The following is a 14,312-nucleotide window of genomic DNA, read 5'->3' on the forward strand; positions in this document are numbered from 1 at the left end:
AGGTTGAAATAACTGTCAGACCCTTTTTTCACATAGACATGAAAATGCACTATCCAAACTTAAATGGTTGTAATTCAAGAATGCTTTGGAATATAGACCTAAGTTTGGTCTTGTTTTAAATAAGACATTTGTCAGATTATTGTAGAAATAAATTAAGAAAGTGAAATAAAAAAAAAGTTATAGAAGTTTATGAAAATGTAAAAATATAATTGTTATAATATTTATATAATATTTTATAATAATATATTACGAAACATGTTGTACTCTTGACAACTGCTAAGAAAATAAAAGCCAAAAATGTCAACATTCCAAATTTTAGGTTGTAATATTTCAAAAATGAGCTTTCGGTAAGATTTTGTTTGGGCGCAGTACCAAACTTTTTCACTAGATGACACCCAATCTCCATATCTGACCATTTAAGGGCACCTCCATTTATTTGAGTAATCTGAACCATATATTTTCCATATTTTTTTATAAAGTAGACATCCTATTCAGAAGTAGTATGGTGTCACAGACAAGTTCCAAGGAAACCCAAGTCTCTGCTTCCGAGTTTGTCTAGTCTTCTAAGCTCTGAGAAGATCCAAGTCTACGTTACTTCTGTGGAAAGCCCTCTCGAGAAATGCTCCACGGAAATCCCTGCATGTTACTCCCACTTCAGCGATGTCTTTTGTCCAAAAGAAGCCTCCAAGCTGCCTCCCCACCGGCCATGGGACTGTGCAGTCGACCTCATCCCCGGTAAGCCAGTGCCCAGAGGGAAATCTATTTCCTTTCCCTCCTGGAGGAGAAGGCCATGGAGTACATAAATGAAGCTCTGTCACAAGGCTACATACGCCCGTCTACTTCCCCTGCTGCTTCAAGCTTTTTCTTCGTGGTGAAAAAGGATGGAGGCTTGCGGCCCTGCATCGACTACAGAGCTTGAAACAAAATCATCATCAAGTTCCGTTACCCACTTCCTCTCATCCCAACTGCGCTGGAACATCTACGCGGCGCCACTGTGTTCACCAAGCCTTCGTGACCCCTACCGGCAACTATGAGTACTTGGTGATGCCGTATGGACTTGTCAACGCCCCCTCCGTATTCCAGGATTTCATGCATGAGATGCTCTGGGAGTTTCTGCACAAATCAGTCCTGGTCTACATAGACGATATTTTGATATTTACTCCCGGAGCATGGCCGACCATCGCCGCCATGTTGCGGAAGTCCTCCAACGCCTGAGGGACTTCCGACTCTACCTCAAGGCCAAGAAATGCAGTTTCCATCAGCCCTCAGTGCAGTTTCTGGGTTATAACATCGACCACAGTGGCGTCTGCATGGACGAGAGGAAGGTCACCGCAGTTCATGACTGGCCCATTCCCACATCCTTAAAGGAGTTACAAAGGTTCCTGGGTTTTGCGAATTTCTACCGCAGATTCATCCAAGGTTACAGCTCCATCACCAGACCACTTACAAGCCTTCTCAGAAACAAGTCCAAGTCTCTGTCCTGGAATCCAGCCACCACACAAGCTTTTAATGCCCTGAAAACCGCGTTTATGACCGCTCCCCTCCTGGCCCATCCAGACCCAGAGCTCTCTTTCGTCGTCGAGGTCAACACGTCAACCACAGGAGTGGGAGCGGTATTATCCCAGCAGCAGGGGAATCCCTGTAAACCCCACCCATGTGCCTTCTTCTCCCACAAACTCAACCCGGCGGAGGTAAACTATGACATCGGGAACCGGGAGCTGTTGGCCATCAAGCTCACCCTGGAAGAGTGGAGGCATTGGCTCGAGGGAGCCAAACACCTGTTCACAGATCTGGAGTATTTACGGGACGCGAAACGACTGAATCCACGCCAAGCTAGATGGGCTCTGTTCTTCACCAGATTCCATTTCACCATCTCCAATCGTCCTGGGTCAAAGAACGTAAAGGCCGATGCTCTGTCCCGCATTCATAGTCCTGAAGAAAGCACCAAAGATCCAGAGCCCATCATCCCTGAGAAACTGTTTGTCAGTCCCATTACCTGGTCCGCCGGGTTGCCCCCAAGGTTTGCAGTATGTTCCACGGACACGGCGCACTCCATTAATTCATTCCTCACTCTCTTCACTGGGCACTGGCCACCCAGGGGTCAATGAGACCCTCTCGCTGTTGAAACAGCACTTCTGGTGGCCCAACATGGCATCCGACGTCAGGAGGTACATACGGGGGTGCCAGGAATGTAACTTTGTAACTTCTTACGTACCTTCTGTCACGGCCACCAGGACTCCTGGAACCAGTTTCTGGGTTGGGCCGAGTACGCCCAGAACTCTCTCCGTCAGTCCACCACCGGTCTCACTCCCTTCCAAAACGTACTCGGCTACCAACCCCCACTGTTCCCCTGGGATGGGGAACCATCGGACGTCCCTGCAGTGGATTACTGGTTCCGGGAGAGCGAGAGGGTCTGGGACTCAGCTTATCTGCATCTCCAGTGAGCCCTACGCAGGGCGCAGGACGACAGCTGACCTTCGGTGCTCCCAAGCACCCAACTTCCAGCCAGGCGAGAAGGTTTGGCTGTCGACCTGGGACATCAGGATGCGCCTGCCCTGTAGGAAGCTGAGTCCCAGATTCATTGGCCCCTTCACCATCACCCGACAGATAAATCCCGTCACCTATCACCTGCAACTCCTTCCTGAGTACAAGATACATCCAGTTTTCCACGTTTCCCTATTAAAACCTCACTATCCCTCTGTTCTTCCCTCCACAGAGCCTGACGAAGCCAAAGAACCCCCCCTTCCACTACTCGTGGAAGACGGAGCGGCCTATATCGTGAAAGACATCTTGGACTCCCGGCGCTGTGGTGGTCACCTGGAGTACCTAGTCGACTGGGAGGGATACGGCCCCAAAGAGTGGTCATGGGTTCCTAGGAATGATGTTCTCGATCCAAGTCTCCTCGATGATTTCCATGCCAGACATCCTAACCGACCAGCTCCACGTGGCAGGGGTCGACCACCACGACGTCGGGGGGGGGGGGGTGTAATGTCACAAACACGCCAGGCTCTTCACTCACCCAAACACAACGCACTCCCTCTCCTGAGTACTAAGCAGCCACACCTGACACGCATCAACACTCATCACCACAGCACCATAAAAGACACCCAAGAACATTCAGTCACTGTCCGGTTTCGTTAACGCATACCTACTTGTTATGCTTACCTCAAGGACTCTGCTAACTTCTACTTCCCTGTATACAGCGTTACATGTGACTCCTCATGTCTCCTCGTCTCTTGTGAGTGTCATTGTGTCCCGTCTGCTCCATGCCTGCCTGCTTCCACGATCCCTGGGAAAGACAAAGACAAGTATCAGTTCCAGTATCATCATCAGTCACAAACTTAAACTGCTTCAACTCACCTGCACTCAGTTCACGATCTCTGGTTGTTCAATAAACTGTATCTTAACCTTACCTGTGTCTCCGTCCCCTTCTGTACGTGACATATGGGCAGTTGGGCAGTATTTGATTTGAACTCGACCTCTAATAAACACATAATTAGAACATGTGTGTTCATTATAGCTCCGTTGTTCTCTTGTGCTCCGCCTTCTCACGATAACGTTGTATTAGAAGTAATAAAATCTTTGCGTGCCATAGTTTATACAGGACTGGTGGGAAATTTGCATTAATACACCTTCATTCTACATGTTATGTGATTTATTTTGATAGGTGAACTGTCTTTGTAGTGTTAAGAGGGGAAAGCTAAAGCCGTTTTCTTGTTGTTGTTGTTGTTTGTTTGGGTTTTTTTTTACCTCCACTGGGTGTGTTCTCAAACAGTAACGTTAGAGAAAAAAACAGGCTTGCCACTATACATCTGCACTGAACAGACAAATTTTGCCAAGATATTTTCAGAGATCTTTCAAGATGTTATAGAATGATAATTTAATGAGCAAAAAAAAATACATAACTGCTGATATACCAAGTAGCCCTTGTCTTGATTTCAGTGGTCAATCTGCATTTGAAAGTATAAAATGGTTTTAAATCTAGCTAATTTAGTAAAATGACTCAAAATCAAGTAATTTTAGCATGTCAAAGTCAGCTTTAATCATATAAAATGTAATTTCCCAACAGCAAAATTGTGGCCAGGGAAAGTGCTGAGTGGCTAGTAACTTTGTAAAACTATATTTGCAATACACATTACTAGATCATTTTCACAGCATTTATTTTATCGTTAATGTAATAATTCTGCATATGCATATTAAGTTATAAAAACACAAAACAGAGCATACTCACCTCTGAAAGGATATTCCATTTTGTCCAGAATTTATAGCTCATGGTTTTTATAGCCATAGGCTGCACAATGCTGTGCCATTTTCGATGAAAATTCATTAATTTGTTAGTGAGTGATGAACAGCATCATGTTAACCATTCCAAGATGGTGGATGCATCGATGTGTCTGGATTGGTTATACACTGTGTGCAGAATTATTAGGCAAGTTGATTTTCTGATCATATTTTTTTTCTAAGCACATTTTACCAATTCCAATCCACATCAATCGTAATAACTACTATTAATATTGTTTTTAATCATTTATAAGTGATATATAATTGTTCATGAAGGCTGGAAATGAAAAATGCCTTACATTCAGGTGTGCAGAATTATTAGGCAGGTTTGCTTTTACAGGAAAATTGAGCCAAAAAAGAGATTTAACTCAGACTGAAAAGTCAAAAATTATTAAATACTCATGAGAAGGACGCAATACTAATGCAATACTAGAAATTGCAAAGTTAAAGCATGACCAAGGGAAAGCAAAATGCTCATTGGGTCAGCGGGGTCATACAAAATCAGGTGGAAAAGAAAAGACACATCTTAACTGCAAAAGAGTTAAGAATTAAGGTGAAGAATTAAGTGTGAAACCATCAGGAACCCTTTAGTCTCCACCGCCACCATTTTCCAGAACTGCAACCTACCTGGAGTCTTCAGAAGTGCAAGGTGCCAGGATCTCAGAGACTTAGGTTAGCTAAATAATCCTAAAAAATGACCCACACTTAATAAGAATCACAAGCTGAAGTGTTGTGAAATACATGAAGACTGGGTTTTTATAGGCTTTATAGACAGACAGCTTGAGAGTGACTCCTGAAGGACCAGCACCACATCCTCTTGTACCACTGTTTGAAGAATTTATCTTCCAGAATCTGGCAGTAAAGTGTGGGAGTTCACTTTTAGTCCCTCTCTAATCCTGAAATATCCGTCTTGCAGAGATGGACTAAAAATGATCTTCCAAAACTTACTACCAGATTCTGGAAGATAAATTCTTCAAACAGTGGTAAAAGAGGATGTGGTGCTGGTCCTTCAGGAGTCACTCTCAATCTGTCTGTCTATAAGGCCTATAAAAACCCAGTCTTCATGTATTTTATAACACTTCCGCTTGTGATTCTTATTAAAAGCGGGTCATTTTTTAGGATTCTTTAGCTAACCTAAGTCTCTGAGATCTTGACACCTTGCACTTCTGGAGACTCCAGGTAGGTTGCAGTTCTGGAAAATGGTGGCGCTGGAGACTAAAGGGTTCCTGATGGTTTCACACTTAATTCTTCACCTTAATTCTTAACTCTTTTGCAGTTAACATGTGTCTTTTCTTTTCCACCTGTTTTTGTATGACCCCGCTGACCCAATGAGCATTTTGCTGTCCATTGGTCATGCTTTAACTTTGCAATTTCTAGTACTGTATTAGTATTGCGTCCTTCTTGTGAGTATTTAATAATTTTTAATTTTGAAATTTGAGTTAAATCTCTTTTTTGGCTCATTTTGCCTGTAAAAGCAAACCTGCCTAATAATTCTGCACACCTGAATATAAAGCGTTTTTCATTTCCAGCCTTCATGAACAATTATATATCACTTATAAATGATTAAAAACATTATTAATAGTAGTTATTAAGATTGATGTGGATTGAAATTGGTAAAATGTGCTTGGAAAAAAAATATGATCAGAAAGTCAGCTTGCCTAATAATTCTGCACACAGTGTATGTGGAATCTGTGTATATAGTTTGGGATATTAAACATCATAATCCAACCAGGTAAGTTAATAAACTCACTAGTCCTCTTTCACAGCCTTGTTGTGTTTATAATTACACTCTTGCAAACTGTTTTAACTCAAACTTTTCTGGTAAAATGTTTTGAAACAATGACTGAAAGAAGTTGATGAAGCATGGTGACATTGAAGTCATGTGATCATGGTGTAGTTCGTTTATAGCCTACATTTAGTTTTTGACTACTGTGATTGTATTTATGCTTCAAAATTCATAAAAGTTGTGTCCATTTGTGAAGATTGTCATGGTGAACAAAATGTGTAGACTCATAAGCTGTTGTTATCCACAGACCTTATTTTCTGCAGTAATCCAAAAGCCAATGGAAAAATCCTATTGGGTTTTATCGAGGGAACCGGGGTGATGATAACTTCTTGGTTGGCCTAAAAAAATACATCATCACTGCAGCACTCTCATATACCATTGACATTCAGCAAATGCACATTTATATAATTTAAACAAGTCTTTGACAATTAAAAAAAAAGAAAAAGAAAAAAAGCAATAATAAAAATTCCACAAACCTCGGCAAATCCAGTTGTCCTTGATTTCAAACTATGCTGAGCTAGTTTGCCATTATGACATATTCATGTCATATTATCTGTGGATTGAATGTAAAATTAGTGTCTTTATTTGAGAAAATGTGATTCCCAGTGCACATGAACTTACCAGATTACTGTAGAGTGTTTATTTTCTTTTTTTCATGTTTTTACAGAGCCCTTAAAGGGACATGGTGAAGGATGAAAAATTATTTGTCAATGCTTTTGCCTTCTCGGTAGCACTTTATTTTACAGTACGTGTACTTTCTTGGTACATGTATAGTAATTATGTTGTACATACAGGTAAAAGAGTGGTAACACAAGGTACTTACCTGACATGTACTGTATGTACATGGAAACTAATAAGAAACACTGCTGTATGTTCCAATGGTACATACATGGTAACTACTTTGTACCTATAGACAAGTGTTGGGTAATAACAGGCACTTACTTATAGTGTCCGTATATGATAACTAAGAGACACATTACTGTACTTACTAATGGTATGTACATGGTAAATATTTTGTACTTATGGACAAGTGTGGGTAATAACAGGCACTTATTTATTGTAACTTGTAAGACACATTACTGTACTTACTAATTGTTTAAAATGCTTAAGCTTATTATTACAAAGGTTAAAGAGCTGGTAATTCCTATGTAATGTTTATGTACTAGGATGCACTTTATTTTACAGTCCTATTTCCATGTACTTACTATGAACATACTAGTGAATATACCAGTTATTTAATGTGTAAGTTACACCTAGTAAAAGCTGGTAATTCCTATGTAATGTTTATGTACAAGGATGCACTTTATTTTACAGTCCTATTTCCATGTACTTACTCTGAACGTACTAGTGAATATACCAGTTATTTAATGTGTAAGTTACACCTGGTAAGAGCATAACTTTCCAAGACACAAAACGTACATTTTTGTACGTTTAGAAAGGTGCTAAAATGTGCAATATTGACATATTTATAGCACTAAAACATAAAAATACTTACGTTTTTAGAGCGAAAAAATTACAATTTTTACGAATCGTTCATGTCATAAAGATATGTTAATTTCCCTTTTATCGTTTTGTAGATAAATGTAAGATCCCTCCCTAAACCCCATCCTGAACCAAAACATACTCATTTTATACATAATGGACAGAAATGTGTAGGAAAATGACAATTTTAGTAAAAATATAACATTAAAACGATTTTTTGATCCGCTAATCCTACACCTACCTTAAAAAAATAAATAAAATGACAGACGAACAAGCGTAATCACAACAATTAATTTATTGCGAAAATGTCGTACCAAAAGTAGTTCAAATGATGATGAATTGCAGTCGCAGTCCTCTCTGGCGGTAAATAATAGTTTTTTACAGAGCAGAATATGATGAATCCGGCTTCTCTGCGTGAAGGCGCGCACTCATTCAAATGTCAATCCACTGAAACATGGCATGTCGCAATCTGTGACGAAGCAGGTGAGAGCCAATAAGCGTTCGATATCAGTGCCGTAACCATGTCGTAACGCTTCTCGAGGTTGGCGCTACTTTAAAATTTAAATTATAATGAGCGCGAGCTTTGACTGTGACGGTCGCTGCTGCTGAGAATGAAGATGAAGATTGATGGATAAAGGGCTGAATTTGGATCTGTTCCTTACAAACATATGGATTCTAAAGATATGGAGTACAGCAAACAAATAAAATGGGTGTGATTTGTGAATATATGTTGTGTTTTGATGTATCTTATGGTTGTATTGTCAGTCGCTGCATAGGAGAAAACATCTTCTGTGTCTCACAGCAAACAAACTAAATATTACAAGTCACGAACAGAAATGTTATTTCATATTAAGTAGATGAGTAAACTGTATTCAAAAAATGCGACTAAAAACATGTATTGATATGACAATTGAATACATAAAACAGATTTAAAACATTAATCCCATGATTTTATTACAGGGGAATTCATTTACATTTAAACTTTACGTTACATGATTTACGTTTTTATTGCTATTAATACATAAGTATTGTTACGTTTTAGTCATCTAAATACATCAGTGTTGTACGTTTTTGTGTGTATGAAAACGTAAGTAAATGTACGTGTGGTAGAACCACATTTTATGTAAAAATACACAGGTATTCTCATAAGATCACGTTAATTCCTATGTAATGTTTATGTACAAAGGTGCACTTTATTTTACAGTCCTATTTCCATGTACTTAATCTGAACGTACTAGTGAATATAGCAGTTCGTTAATGCGTAATTTACATATTACTTAGGGTGGGGTATGAGCATGGTACAAGATACTTCTTGAGTACTGGATGATATACTTTTGCGGTTCAATCTTTACAGGACAATAATTCACTTAATAGGGGTATTTTGATGACATACATACAGATCAGTAACACTACTGTACTTGGTATACTCAGTTGTCATGTGTCAAAAGCCTTGCTTAAAAGGACTACTTGATAAGTATTAACACTATGAAGTGCTGTATAGTTACTGCAGTGTATCATTTTGGTAAGCACATTTGTTTCACAGTAGTTATGTAAGTGTCCGTTATTTGTGTCTACAAATGTCTGTGAGTACAACACAGTTACCATGTATAAACCACTATACAGTAATGTGTCTTACTAGTTACCACACATAAGTGCCTGTTATTACCCACACTTGTCCATAAGTACAAAATATTTACCATGTACATACCATTAGTAAGTACAGTAATGTGTCTGTTAGTTATCATATACGGACACTATAAGTAAGTGCCTGTTATTACCCAACACTTGTCTATAGGTATAAAGTAGTTACCATGTACGTACCATTGGAAAGTACAGCAGTGTTTCTTATTAGTTCCCATGTACATACATACCTTGTTTTACCACTCTTTAACCTGTATGTACAACATAATTACTATATATATGTACCAGGAAAGTACACGTACTGTAAAATAAGTGCTACCGCGTTCTCTCACAAATGTTTTGTGTTCCCCCGAGAAACTTTGCGTTCCCTCGCAAAACTTTTGCGTTCTGCCGAGAAACTATGTGTTCACTCACAAAGAGCTCAAAAGGTTTTGAGAGCGAACACAAAGTTTCTCGGGGGAACACAAAACATTTGCGAGAGAACCCAAAAGCATTGACTTATTATTTTTCCTCCCATCTCTTTTTTTTTTTTTTTTATATTTTTTCCCACCACCATGTCCTTTTAGGGGCTTTGTATGTTTTTAACAATTTCTTTATCTTTGGGGAAAGAAAAAAAAAAAAAAAAAAAAAAAAAAAACTATAATAGGATGCAAGGAATTGCTATTTTACAATTTTATTATCAAGTTCAAATCTTTTTTTTCTTTTCCTTTTTTTTTTCATATTGATTCATTTTAAAGTTGCTTCTGTTTTATTGAATGTTATGTGAAATAAATACAAATCTCATTGTACCACCTGGTACAGTCTTTTAGTTAAATAGTGTGGTGTGATATATCGACCATCGGCCACCCTGCACTCTTAAGATATCGGCATCTGCCATCAAAAAATCCTTATTGATCCACCCCTAATCATTTCATCCCTAGTGTTTTTTTGTTTGTTTGTTTGTTTGTTTTTTTGTACATAAAATGACTGTTGCAGTACATCATATTCCTCATGGAGTCAGTACATAGGGGCTTCACTTGTGTTGCTCCAGGGAGACATGGAGATGCACCTTCACTTAGGCCTAAATCAAGCTGTGCACACCGCAGTCCTCACAGTGGACGTTTTTTCTTCTGCTTCCGACAGCTCCAGATACCTGTAGCTGAAGCACAGGCACGCTTGCTGGTCAGACGCTTACCAAGCTGTCAGAGTGCTGTGGAACATGCTTTACAAACAATTACCACACCATCTGCACTGTCAGTGAGCTGTTTAGCATTAGCGTCTCAGTTTCTCTCGCACTCTCACTCTCTTTTGTGTGTCTTTTTCTTTTTGTGCTTCTTATTTTTCCTCTTTCTTCTCAATTCATCCAAGCCATGGGTTAATGAAGAGGAGGTTAGGAGAGCAGCTTGGATTGTTTGTTTGTCTGACTTTCTTCGTTTTGATCTTGTTAAGGCCTGAAGCTGTGATGTTTTTTCATCATGGAAGTCTCACAGCATGAGCGAGCGCTTGTGCACATCTGAAAAACAAAACACACTTTTATGAGTTTATTCCAGAGAAGCTCGTATACAATGACCAGAGGTATTATTGAAACATCTGTAGGGAGAAAAAAAAGAAAAAAATATATATATATATATATATATATATATATATATATTTGCTCTCAAAGAAAACAAGTTCACAGCGTGGACACAGCAGTGCAGTAAATGGAAATAATTCATTTATTTGTTCATTGCAAGCCATTTTCGTTTATTAAAGATGATTGGTTTCTCTTTTGCTTCACAGGTACATCAGTAACGAGAGTAACTGCAACTGATGCGGATGATCCGGTGTATGGAAACAGTGCCAAACTGGTCTACAGCATTCTGGAAGGCCAACCTTATTTCTCCATCGACCAAACCACTGGTAAGCGCGCTACATTAAATCAAAAAAGTCGACACAATGTCCAGATGGTCATGAATCATTCAAATTATTCAACATCCTTATTATTATGCTTATGAATAGCTTAGAAATAGCTGTAAGATGAATGTCCCTTTGTTTACCAAGACGAGTTTTAGGTGTTAGATCATTTATTATTATTATAATCATTGTTATTATGATCATCATTATGGGAGACGGGAAAGAAATATTAGAGAAAGACTAAATAAACAAGATCATTTTACCTGAAGGACACATGCAGATGCTGATTTTGTTCTGTAATAGCGCACAAAGCAATTTGCAGCTTCTGATTTAAATGACAGGGCTATCTTTGAATTCCATCTGCATTCTGGTTCCTTTTCAACCTTGACTTTGTTTTTTCCCTAATTGCATTTTCAGCTGACTTGTTAACAGTGTGTCTGTAAGCAACATGATTAAATAATGGTGAAATTACATTAATAAGCAATGAGATGGAAATGAACAGCTCGTAATTTGGAAAAACAACAGACAATAAACAAGTCCTGTATCTGTCTAAATTGTATGTGCATATTAAATGAACAGACTTTAAATATCAATACTTTTTTTTTTCTTCTTATGAGAACACCTTGTCCGCTTCATAACCCCATGCATTTCAATCACTCACTGTCAGCTTTGTCTAAGAATGAAAATGGTCGAGAGAAGGTGTAAAAGCCCAAATTGAGGTGCCGTGTGCTCAGTAATGTGTGATTACTGAACACATGCAGATGGCTTATTCAAGTGAGCCAGATGTTTTAATGAATGTTAATGAAAAATAAGAGGTAAAGGGAAAACAACCATTAGAAACCATTTGACACTTCCAACACCTCATAGGAAATGAGACACACTTGATAAATAAGTACACATCATGCACCAATGCATTACTTGAATAATGGCTTGCAAAAAGAGAGAAAAAAAAAAAATGATATAAATAAATGAAAGGAAAGTAAACCTCCAAATACCTATGGAAATGAATGTTTGTGTTGCCTCGCTTCTGTGATCATCAGGAATTCATTTGAATAGATAATGATAAATCAGGATGACAATTGAATGAGTATTGCAGTGTGTAACAGCATCAGATTCATTCAGTGTTGCACCGCACACGCCGCATACACAGCTGAATCCAGCACTCAGGGCAGTCTGCATTTCCATATTCCTATCGACAATCAGAGCACTTCTCTTTTAAAAATGCACATCCTTAGATCACTGAAATTATTGTGGTCTGTTGGTCTCCATGACAGAACAAGAAACAAAGACATGTAAGTGCAGCATGAAAAGTCTAGCAGACAATGCATGTGTGCTGTGAATTATTCATGCGTAATGGAACTGGAGCTGTCCCTACTTACCCCACTTACCTTTCTTCCCGTAGAATGCCTTTGTTTCCTTAGTTCTTTACTTCTATTATTTGCCAATCTCTTTAATGTAGTTCCTTCTTATTATAGCATTTCTCTTTCTTTACACAAAATTCTGATTGATTGTGTAAAATTTAATGTCTAGCATAGCATATTTTTTTATTTTTTGAAGATGTTTTGTCACTTCCCCAAGTGACTTCATCAGAGTCATAGTGATTTAAGCTCATCACACAACACAACATCATAAGACTCGCAAATTGCTGTGGGAGTCTCCTCCACAATGGTAAAAATCGTGATCACAGTGTGAATTGGGGCAAAACATCTGTAAAGATTAAAGGATAGTGTTAAATGTTGGGAAGATCAGTCTGCAACCAATGAAGTCATGCGAATGAGTGGCAAAACAAATATAATAAATGAGGGAAAAAATATGTCTAGAAGATTTAAGATTTATTAACATAAATACTGAGAAAATGTGTACACAACATTTGTTTAATACAGAGGGCTTTCGTTTTATGATACTGTGGGGTTTATTGTTTGAGTAAGTTACCTGTTGGTGTTTTGGGGATTTATTTTATTATTTTATTTTTTTTAGGCAATGATAGTGCATACAATATCAAGGATTATAAGTTACAGACAGCATAAATCACATTCAGTCAGAATATAAATGACTCCAGGTGCTGGGACAAGTCCTCAGCAAACAAACAAGCTAATTTGCAATGCCAAATGAAAGCAGCACAGGCAATGCATGGCACACACTAAGCTGGTCCGGGTGTCAAGGACAGGGGAAGAGCTAACAGATTTGGCAGGCTGCAAACCTCAGAATGTGCAGTGACTTGTTCATTCTGTTCATCCTGTTCAGTATGAAGATGTGGATTTTTTTTTTTTTTTTTCCATATCTAAAAGAATTGAAGGGTTAGTTCACCCAAAAATGAATTACTCACCATCATGTCATTCCACACCCATAAGAACTGTTCAACACAAATTAAGATATTTTTGATCAAATTTGATGGCTTAGTGAGGCCTCCATTGCCAGCAAGATAATTAACACTTTCAGATATCCAGAAAGCTACTACATTACAAAGACATATTGAAAACAGTTCATGTGACTACAGTGGTTCAACCTTAATGTTATGAAGCAACGAGAAAACTTTTTGTGCGCCAAAAAACAAAACAAAATAACGACTTTATTCAACAATATCTAGTTATAGGCGATTTCAAAACACTGCTTCACTTATGACGTAACGAAGCCTCGTTTACTGAAATCACGTGACTTTTGCAGTTTTATACACACTTTGAACCACTGATTCAAAAACTAAAGATTTGTAAAGCTTTGAAGCTTCGTGAAGCAGTGTTTTGAAATCGCCTATCACTAGATATTGTTGAATAAAGTCGTTATTTTGTTTTTTTGGCGCACAAAAATTATTCTCGTCGCTTCATAACATTAAGGTTGAATCACTGTAGTCATATTACATTTTTTAATGTCTTTAGTAGCTTTCTGGAATGACATGAGGGTGAGTAATTGATGACAGCATTTTCATGAACTGGGTGAAATCCCTTTAAGAGATTTTCTTGATGCTTGTAATTTTGTTTTTTATAATGTCAATTAGTTATATCAATTCATATATTTATTGTGATTGTTATAGCAATCATTAGGGTGGCTCTGGCAGGGATGGATCGTGAGATGAGGGAAGAGTATCTTGTTGTCATTCAAGCAAAAGATATGGGAGGTCACATGGGTGGGTTGTCAGGAACCACCACTGTGACAGTCACTCTTACCGATATCAACGATAACCCACCAAAGTTCACAAAGGGTAAGAGGGACCATCTTTTATAATCTACACCTACACTACCATGCAAAATTTTGC

At 38.4% G+C, this 14,312-nt stretch overlaps 1 protein-coding gene across 2 annotated transcripts in view; it reads left to right on the forward strand.

The window, feature by feature from the left end:
- Positions 1 to 14,312, forward strand: part of cdh8 (cadherin 8) — a 108,411-nt gene that overhangs the window by 68,402 nt on the left and 25,697 nt on the right. Inside the window, exons 4-5 of one of the 2 annotated variants that reach the window (XM_048184699.1) lie at positions 10,949 to 11,068; positions 14,091 to 14,258. In XM_048184699.1, the coding sequence (XP_048040656.1) occupies positions 10,949 to 11,068; positions 14,091 to 14,258 (288 nt within the window). Of the gene's footprint in view, positions 1 to 10,948; positions 11,069 to 14,090; positions 14,259 to 14,312 lie in introns of those variants that run through there. The other variant, XM_048184700.1, reaches the window with a different exon arrangement.

Source organism: Megalobrama amblycephala, linkage group LG3, assembly GCF_018812025.1.
Source record: "Megalobrama amblycephala isolate DHTTF-2021 linkage group LG3, ASM1881202v1, whole genome shotgun sequence".
Taxonomy (NCBI): domain Eukaryota; kingdom Metazoa; phylum Chordata; class Actinopteri; order Cypriniformes; family Xenocyprididae; genus Megalobrama; species Megalobrama amblycephala.